The sequence below is a fragment of the Chelonia mydas genome, chromosome 10 (genome assembly GCF_015237465.2).
Source record: "Chelonia mydas isolate rCheMyd1 chromosome 10, rCheMyd1.pri.v2, whole genome shotgun sequence".
Lineage (NCBI taxonomy): Eukaryota > Metazoa > Chordata > Testudines > Cheloniidae > Chelonia > Chelonia mydas.
Genome location: NC_051250.2, coordinates 51,152,445 through 51,162,111, shown reverse-complemented (window position 1 = coordinate 51,162,111; position 9,667 = coordinate 51,152,445). Strand labels below are relative to the sequence as shown.

At 43.1% G+C, this 9,667-nt stretch overlaps 1 protein-coding gene across 14 annotated transcripts in view; it reads left to right on the top strand.

The window, feature by feature from the left end:
• Positions 1-6,769: 6,769 nt before the first annotated feature.
• Positions 6,770-9,667, top strand: part of TPM1 (tropomyosin 1) — a 23,357-nt gene continuing 20,459 nt past the window's right edge. For 2 of the 14 annotated variants that reach the window (XM_037910399.2, XM_043523588.1), the window contains exons 1-2: positions 6,787-7,149; positions 8,059-8,184. In XM_037910399.2, coding sequence (XP_037766327.1) covers positions 7,036-7,149; positions 8,059-8,184 — 240 coding nt within the window. In that variant the 5' untranslated portion in view covers positions 6,787-7,035. Of the gene's footprint in view, positions 7,150-7,747; positions 7,874-8,058; positions 8,185-9,667 lie in introns of all 14 variants that reach the window. The other 12 variants (XM_037910395.2, XM_027831035.3, XM_007068884.4 and 9 more) reach the window with 11 other exon arrangements.

The following is a 9,667-nucleotide window of genomic DNA, read 5'->3' as shown; positions in this document are numbered from 1 at the left end:
CAGAACACACGGAATCAGGCTTTTCCATACTTATCCCTTTCAAGAAAATAGGACAGAGGCAGCAACTAAATCCCCTGGAAAGCAGTAACTCTGACAAGAATTTAGGGGTCATAATGGACCAACAGCTTACCGAGAGCTCCCTGCACAATGCTGTTATAAAACGGGCTAATGCCCATAATGGAGATGTAAACAGGAGTAACGACATGGTTTTATCTTTGTATACAGCATTGGTGAGAATAATTCTGGAATGTTACGTTCAGTTTGGATGTCTACATTTTCATAAGGATATTGAAAAAATTGTAGAGGGTGCCGGAATAAATACCTTACAGCGAGAGACGTAAAGAACTCAATCTGTTTTATCTTATCAAAAAGAAGATTACAGGGTGATTTGATTACAATGTATAACTACTTTCACAGGGAGAAAATACCGGGTACCAAAGGACTTAATCTGGTAGAGAAAGTGTAACAAGAACCAATGGCTGGAAACTGAAGCCAGACAAATTCATATGAGAAATAAGGCACATGTTTTTAACAGCAGGGATGATTAACCCCTGAAACAAACTGTTAAGGCAAGTGTTGGATTTTCCATCTCTTGATTATTATTATTTGTATTATCATAGAGCCTTGGAGTCCGAGTAATGGGCAAGGATCCCCTTGTGCTGTACCTGCCCCAAGTGTCATCCATTAAGAATAGTGGATGCTTTAGCCAAATACAAGTAAGTGAGCTCAATACAGGAGTAACTGGGTGAAGTTTAATAGTCTGCAATATGCAGGAGGTCAGACACGATGATCTAATAGTCCTTTCTGGCCTTAAACTCTCTGAATCTATGAAAGGCAGGATGTGGGAAAATATTCCAATTCTGGTCTTTTTCTGCCTCTTCACTGCTCAGCTCTTGTTGTTTTTTCAGAGAATGAAAATAGCATTTCATACTTACCTGCTCCCTGAACCCAAGGGCCTCTTGATTTAAAAAAGGAAAAAATGGGGACATGTAATATTGCATAGTTTAGTAGTATTAATAATAGTAGAGTGACTAGGATTAAGTGAGTCTTACAAGAAAAGACCTCCTTGGAGATATTTTAAGACATTAGCTCATGTTTTCTAACCAACAGCATTTGGTGTGGCATCTGAACAGACCCTTGCGTTATAGATCAGGGCAGGTGCAGAAGACTGTACTATAAATACTTTCACCTTTAAGGAAACTAGCAGACTGTTGGGAACTGCCTTCTTGGATGACAGAAGTTCAGATGGGAACAGAGTATTTTCTAAAGCAAAAACTGTAAAATAATTTTAGAAAATGCCAGTGGTTTATTACCCACTTTGTTATTTCCCAATCTTAAATTAACATCTGCACTGCTCGTCTTAGAAACATGACTGAAAACATTCACAGTGGTGACACTGAGAGCTTTTAGTACATGTAGCTGTAATATTCACAGACATTTTTGCATGTGCGTATTATCCAGTGCATTGAGCAGGGAACTGGGAGTCAAGACTCCAGTGATACATTTCAAGTTCTAGCACTAACTTAAGCCTTGCACCACTGAAATCAGTGGGAGGTTTTGCCATTGATTTCAGTAAGCCCAAGCTCAAGATTGAATTGTGGAACTGTGGGCAGGTAATTTATCCTCTCAGTTGCTTCCGTTTTATTTTCTCACTTTATGCTCTGTATAATATACCTATCTCGCCATAACATTATGTGGTTTAGCTAATTTATTGTAAAGCTCTTTGAGATCCTTAGATGAAAAGATCAATACAAACTGTTGGCAAAGCCTGCCTAATTGATCAGTAGTTACGATTTTTAGTGTTGTATTTGTTATATATTTTATTTTAATATATAAAAAAATTAGTGATGTTTTTTTCTGACCCCCAAAATTCATGTCGTTCTCTCCATCCCAAATTCATTTTTATGGACCCTAATTATAAAAATGTTTCAGATCTCTGTGAGACCTTTGTTCAAATCAGGTTTTGCCTGTACTGAAATAAATTAGTGTTGCTAACTCTCTCCCTGCATGAAACAGACCTATGAGCTCATACAGCTGACCTATTTGAGTGCTTAATCACCTTTATCTGTTTGCCAAGAACTGGCAAAACCAGTCCTCATCAGTAGCTAGGTGTCATGTCTTAACAGCTCAGACAACAGCCATCTAGGGAGAGAAGAACAATTTTTTAAAGTGTAAGTGTGTGTGTGTGTGTGTGTGTGTGTGTGTAACCTGACAAATTCAAAAACCCTGTTTGAAATGCATCTGTGATGGTGTAAAGTTTTATTCCTAAAAAACAGACTTATCAGGAAGGGATGTGTTTCAAGGCAATATGCATATGAATACTACATTCACTTGCTCCTTTGTGTGTTTTCAGACTTAACCTGAGCTCTGAACAAAGAGAGACATCCCTCTCAAGTTACATTCCACTGCTGTATTTGGTCTAAGAAAAGGCAGCTTCCAGTCATGTTCTGAGAGGTAACACCATCTGGCAATTAAACTTACTAGATAACAGAACCTTTGTTCCAGGGAAAACTAAAAGTATTGTTTAAACATAGGTTTCAGAGTAACAGCCCTGTTAGTCTGTATTCGCAAAAAGAAAAGGAGTACTTGTGGCACCTTAGAGACTAACCAGTTTATTTGAGCATAAGCTTTCGTGAGCTACAGCTCACTTCATCGGATGCAGCATCCGATGAAGTGAGCTGTAGCTTGCGAAAGCTTATGCTCAAATAAACTGGTTAGTCTCTAGGGTGCCACAAGTACTCCTTTTCTTTTTGTTTAAACATACTCTTTCTGTATCTTTCTTCTCTGTATTGTCCAACTTTTAAAAAGCCTAATTTATTTAACAAAACACAATATAACTGCAATAGGTATTATCTTTTAGCAATGTCCATTATCTTTTGTCATCTTGCCAGAGACAGGTAAAACTGTTGTTAAGGAGCCAGTGTGCTGGCTGTGAATTAAGAGGGATTACAACCTCAGCTCAGCCGAAGTGCTATGGCAGAGATCTCTGGCTGAAAGTGGTGAAAGAGTAACTGTAGCTACCAGTAACGTATGAGTATTATCATTATCTTGGAAAATCAGTGTTTGTGCTGCATCTTTTTTCAATATTAATAAGTAACTTCAAAACATACTTTCCTCAAGTATCACTTTTTAAAGCAGAGAGAGAGAAAACAATCATGTATATCTCTTAAATGCAAGGCCTACCTTTTCTAGCCAGATGGAGCAGAAATACCCAAGCAACTTGAAATGTTCAGTGAAAGGTAAGATGACTATGTTTGTACATGTTTGTGCTTCTCTTCGTCTCTAACAGAAAAACAATTTAAATCACCTCTAAAATTCAGATCCATGGGGGACCTTGGAGTCATGATATAAACAAACCGCACTAATCAGAGATTTTAGTTTGAGAAGAACCTCAAGATTTCCATTTTCCTGGGGAGGCAGCAACTTCCTCTAGGTATCTTCCAGAGATCCAAGTATTCCCCCCTACCCCCCCTTCCCAATATACACGTTACTTTCCAACTTCCCCATCCCACCCTTGAGGCCCCCAGTCAGGGCCAACATCCTTTCAGCTAAAGGGAACTGGATGCGAGTCTTGTCCGTGCCTATGAGTCCCACTCCTTAATTGCTATTCAGAATGTTATTTTAATTTGGCAAGACATTAATTCTACCCAGAGGCGACAGAGCTACTGCATAGTATTCCCAATCCCACAGCATTTTACACTTTTAAAGTCATTTTTGGTTTTGGAACCCTAGCATCTGCCTGAAACATATTGCTGCATTTCAAAATAAAATCGGTTTGCCATGTAAAATGTAATTTTTTTTTAAAATCCATACTAACCCAGATAAGAGCCCGATCCTGCTTCCACTTGATGGAAGTTAGAGGTGGTCACAAATAAATGACTAAGCAGACAAATTAATTTACAAAGGATTTTTAAAAACAGACTCTTTGTTCCTATCTAGTATACTTAAAATATCTTTCCCAAAATGTTGTTTTATGACACCTCATCCAGATGGAATTAACCACTGACACCTGGGCTCAGTTGAAATCCATTTTAAAGGAAGACAGAGGGAAGAATTTCATCCTCTAGAGATATCCCTATTACTAATTTTTACTCTTGTAGGACGATCAGATACCATTGCAATGAGCACTACAATTAACCTTTATGCTAGGGATAACAATACAGAAAGCATATCCTTCGCTGGGGAAATTGTACATTCTGTAGTAGAGATTGGTCCAAACACCTTTGACTTTACACCATTTGATATGTGAACTCAGATCCTGCAAATAGCCACTGCCTTTATAATGGGCTGAAACCAACCCACAGACCCAAACTCTGGTGGGTTGAAATTTAGGGTTGGTTGTTTTTTTGGTTTGTTCCCCCTTCCCGCCTTTGATGCTCTGAACATTGAAATTCAAAGGGAGATGGGTACTTACCTCCCTTGGCTCCTTTGATTCACAGCTCTAATTGCCCCAGCTAGGGTGACCAGAAAGCAAGTGTGAAAATTTGGGACACTTTTTTTTTTCCAGGGAGGCAGGTATAGTTACCTATACAAGACAAAGCCCCTAATATCGGGACAGTCCCAATAATATTGGGATGTCTGATCACCCTAGCAGCAGGTAAGCATGCTAGAAGCTGTTGGAGCTTGGCCTCTGCTATGGCTAACATTGATTCAGTTGAACCAATCATAGCCTCATTGAGGAATTTTCTGCTAAAATTCCTTAATCTGGACAAAAGCCACATGAGGTTGGTTCATTGCCACCTTTGTGCAATCAAATCCTGCAGATCATGCACTTCCCCATACAGCACAATTTACTTTCTTAAATTGTGAGAAGGTACACCTGTGTTGTGTTTGTCAGGGTCGGAGAGATCCTGTTGTATCTTGCTCCTTGTGCTAATGAGACATAACACCTTATTTCACTATGGAAAAACCACAATAGGGAAAATAAGTCTCCATTTAATTATACATCATTTTCTTAATTGTTTTCAGGGATGCTTGAGTCTCTCATTTTTAACTTAAATTATCTAAACATTTCCTTCATACTTTTCAGGTTTTGTGTAAATCTTTTAATTTCATATGAGAAGAGCCCAGGAGTAGCAGCCATCTATCATTTCACACGCATCTACTTGTCTTCGTTCTTTACAGCACAAACTATACAAAGGTTTCAGAGTAACAGCAGTGTTAGTCTGTATTCGCAAAAAGAAAAGGAGTACTTGTGGCACCTTGGAGACTAACCGATTTACAAGATCTGCCCAACTCCCCATACCCAACCAGTTGCCTCAACATTTTCTGTAGTTTAACTGCCCAGTGAGCCCAAAATAAATTGCTAGAAAGTTAACACTTGCACCACTTTTATGTGTAACAGGAGTTTCCCACCCACCCCCTCCCTCCTGGTTGAGCATGTGATGAAATACTGGAGAGGAATATGATAGACCTCAGAAGTGCTTACAAGTTGTTTGGTCAACCTTATCAACTCAGCTATTTTCAGAGGGCCAAGTCCATATCTCTGGGGGCACTGAACAGACTCCTCCTCCTTGTCACAACTACTTTACAGACACTCAGAGAAATCCCTCTGGCTGCAACATTCTTTTGTCTGGGGGTTGGTTGCAGTGATGCTTGCTCACTGTGAAAACAAATCGGAAAACTGTTGTAAAAAAATAAAATAAAATAAATTGGTCTATTAGAAGGGGATGTGGGAAGTAGATATGCCTGTTTATAAATCAATCCCTATTTACAATACTGCATGTTTTACTTAAATTATTATTGATATTACAGTGTCCTAATTGAGTTTTTGTAATTGTAATTGATATTACAGAGGTCCTAGTCAGGATTGTGCTAGGCACTGTACAAACACAGAACATGAGACAGCCCCTATCTCTGAGAGCTCACAGTCTGCCTCCATTCTATTAGGAATATAATTTCCCTCTCCAATCAGATAAACTGATGATTTTTACAAATTTGTCCCCATGTGCGTGCCAGGAGATGAAATATTTTAAATGAATCCCTTTTTTAAATGCAGAAAGTTAACCTCTAGCAGGCCCTCTTGCCTTCTTTCCCCCTACTGTATTCCCAAATCTGGTAGTTCCAGTAGAAATGTAGTAACAAGCCAGAAGATGATCGGTTCCAGTTGTGGTTGCAAAAATATGACTTCCTCCCTGCGCAAAGGGCAAAAGCGAAGAAAATTTCACCAGCCCTGTACATCATTGAGCCTCAAGGCTCTTTAAGGTTTCCTTAAAGCTGTGTGTGAAAACTGTGAATGGATTTGTGAGACAGACAGACAGACACACACAGAGAGAGCCCTCCAGCCTTCACCACACCCCAGGGAATGACCCGACGGAGTTAATGCCTATACCTTGTGGTCTGTTAGAAAGAAGCCTGTTATTACAGGAAGGGAGGAAAGCTCGGTGGGCTCCCGGTGACGTTGGGGCTGGGATTTATTGGAGGGTCCGGGATGGGACGAGCCAGCCCCGCTACGGAGCAGAACAATCACCCAAGCGCTCGGCTCACGCCAGTACTTTGCAAGACGGGCAGTTCAGCCATAACTTCGCTCCCTGCAGACAGTCCGCCCTGGCTCACAGCATCACCCGCGCAACCCGCTCTGGCCTGCCCCCGGCAGCGGCAAACGTCCCGTCCCCCGTCTTCAGGGTAGACACAGGCACAAAACTCTGCCCCTGCCTGCCTGCCTTCCCTCCCTAGCCCATCGGATCCCATATATAGTCATATCCACGGTCAAATGGTAGGCGGCAGCGAATGGGAGAGCAAAGGCTGGAGGTGGAAAAAAAGCTGGGAGTGATGAGAGCCAGGGGGGTAGGGACGAGGCCAGGGGGCGGGGGGGAGAAAAGCCCTCTCCAAAAAAGTATTGGATGGCTGGCTTGAGGAATGCAGGCAGCCCCCGTGGAACGTACATATCTGCGCGGCGCTGCCCGGCCGGCGCTCGCACTGCAGCCCGGCGCTCAGCCCCAGCACAGACCCGCCTCCCGCAGCCCGCCCGCCCGCCCCGTCCCTTCCTCCGCCTGGGTCCTGCCTGTGTGTGTGGACTCCTAGCCCGCCGCCACCATGGAGGCCATCAAGAAGAAGATGCAGATGCTGAAGCTCGACAAGGAGAACGCCCTGGACCGAGCCGAGCAAGCCGAAGCGGATAAGAAGGCGGCGGAGGACAGGAGCAAGCAGGTCTGCATTTCGCCGCGTGCCAGCGCGCGAGTCAGTAGCCGCCAGCAGCACCCCCTCGGGGTCCTCATGCAGCTCGCAGGCTGGAGCAGCAGTCTGCCCCAGCTCTCCTCCGTGTGGGCTCTTACCGACTGCCTGGACTTTGCTTCATGGGATTCCCCTCCCCGCCCAAAGAGACTGAGTAACTCGCAAGAGCGGAATTTACACCAGTGGAGTAGATTTGAATAACTACCCGAGGGATTTGGGGAGGGGGAAAGGGGAAAAGGGGGCCAGACAGACTTAAAATGTCCCTTAGAGCCGGAATAAAGTGTAAAAATTAGTAGCTGGCTGGTGATGGACAGCTCTGCTTTGATTTAGCTAAGTGCAAGTTAGCCCATGTGTTCCCCAGCCTCCTCTCCCCCATTTTATGCTAAGCATCGGAAAGCAGAAGTGTTCCCTTGCAACTGCAGCGCCGCTTTCCAGATGTGTTCCACTCCTTTCCTGGGATGGAGTTGGATTTTTTTTTTTAAATTGCATTTACGGGGAGGTTGGGGAAGGGAAGAGGGGGAAATACCCAGAAAAAAATGTATCTGTGCATTGTATTTCCTCTGTGTGCGCCTAGTTTGAGGAGGACATTGTGCAATTGGAAAAGCAATTGCATGTGACGGAGGATACGAGGGACCAAGTGCTGGAGGAGCTGCACAAGGCTGAGGAAAGCCTCTTCTCAGCAGAAGAGAAGGCCACCAAGGTAGCGTGCCTCTGCCAAGAGCAAAAGGGAATCTAACTCTTTCTCTCCTTTTCTCTCTCTGTCCGTCTGTCCTTTTCTGTCCCTCTGCACCCACACTTCTCCTTTGCGCGATCACATTGCCTGCTGCACCCTTCCTCGCCCCCCTTCCCTTCTTCCTACCCCACCACTTTCCACCCGTCTCGCAGCTGGAGGACGAGTTGGTGGCTCTGCAAAAGAAGCTGAAGGGCACTGAGGATGAGCTGGACAAATACTCCGAGTCCCTGAAAGATGCCCAGGAAAAGCTGGAAGTGGCTGAGAAAAAGGCCGCAGACGTAAGTTAGTGCCCCCCTTCTTCCAGTAGACACACACAACACCCTCTCTACCCTCCCAAACCCTACTGCCCTCTGCACAGGAGACATGCCTGTGCTTCGGTCCAGCTGCATCCCAGGGACATGCTTGCTGTAGGGGCCAGGTGTTTCCTGGTCAGGGTGAAACCACACTGCCTTCTTGCATGAGGTGCACACACCATCAAAGGCACAGACATGGATTTCTGCTCACTCAGCACATGTGCATTTCATATGTACTCACCTCTCTAGACAGAGCTTGTAAGTAAGGGGTGGGTGGGATGTTTGTTTAGACGATTAAAAGGGGGCAGGGGAGAGAGGAAAAAATTACCATTTCTCCTGTCTGAGAAAAGTATTTGCAGTCATTTAAAGATGTTTTTATTGGTGAGTTAGTTGCATCTGTTTTTCCCTAGGCCAAGAACAGTAAGGATTGCTGTTTTACTCTTAGTACAGGGTCTTTTAACGTATACACAGCTACCTGCTGGGGTACAAAAGAGGCCTAACATCAGTTAGGCCTTCACTGAAGCATTACAGCTTAGGTTACCCTAACTCCGTGGTTCTTAAGTTGAAGGCCATCTCCTAGATTTTAATGTCTGGAGATATTTGAGGTTAATAATTCACCTGTTAAAGGATAAGACAGCCCCCCGGAAGATGATACTTGCTAGGTCTGCAGTCAGTGGGATAGAGATCCAGAGAGCAAGCTGGGGGTTATATATAGCTCAGTGCTTTATATGGTATAGTGTGAAAGCTTGCACCCCACCCGAACCCTCATCCCACCCATCTGTTTGCCCCTTGACAAGCATTAGTTTCATGCATGTAGTACGTACAAATTTAGCATTTCTACAGCTTTACATCCAGATCCCTCTGGCCACCATTGTAGGATTCAATTCACTATGAGTGAATTTCACCACTGAATTATAGAATTAGGTGATGCACAACTCTTCCAAATTGATGATGTATTTCCCCCCTTAACTCAGCTTTTAAAATGAATCTCTAAAAATAATACAGTTGGGAAGGAGTTTTAGAGATGATGATGATGAAACAAAGTATTTTAGGTGCAGGGAAAATACTTTAGAGGATGAAATGTAAACAAGAAAGATTTAATTGTGTGTGAAAGAAGACAATACATTTCTGTTTACTTTTTAAAAAAAAAACGTGTTTCAGTCCCAGTATAGACTGTACAACTTGATTCTTAATTTTCAGATGGAGCTCAGGATCTTAAAAAAAGTGTGTGTGTGAGAGAGAGAGACTCTGTATAATATGGATCAGATGTCTTTCTTTCTCTGTATAAGACTAAATGGATGAGAGGCAGCTCTCCCGCAGGACGTTTATTTAACTTGTTCAAAGGAGCCGCATATAGATCCAGGGAGATCTTCCTTATAAGGAAAAGTATGCAAACTATTTGGGAATAGCTTGCCTGAAGAAGAAGGCAGGAGAGGGGAGAGAAATGTTACTAGATTGCTTTCATGAA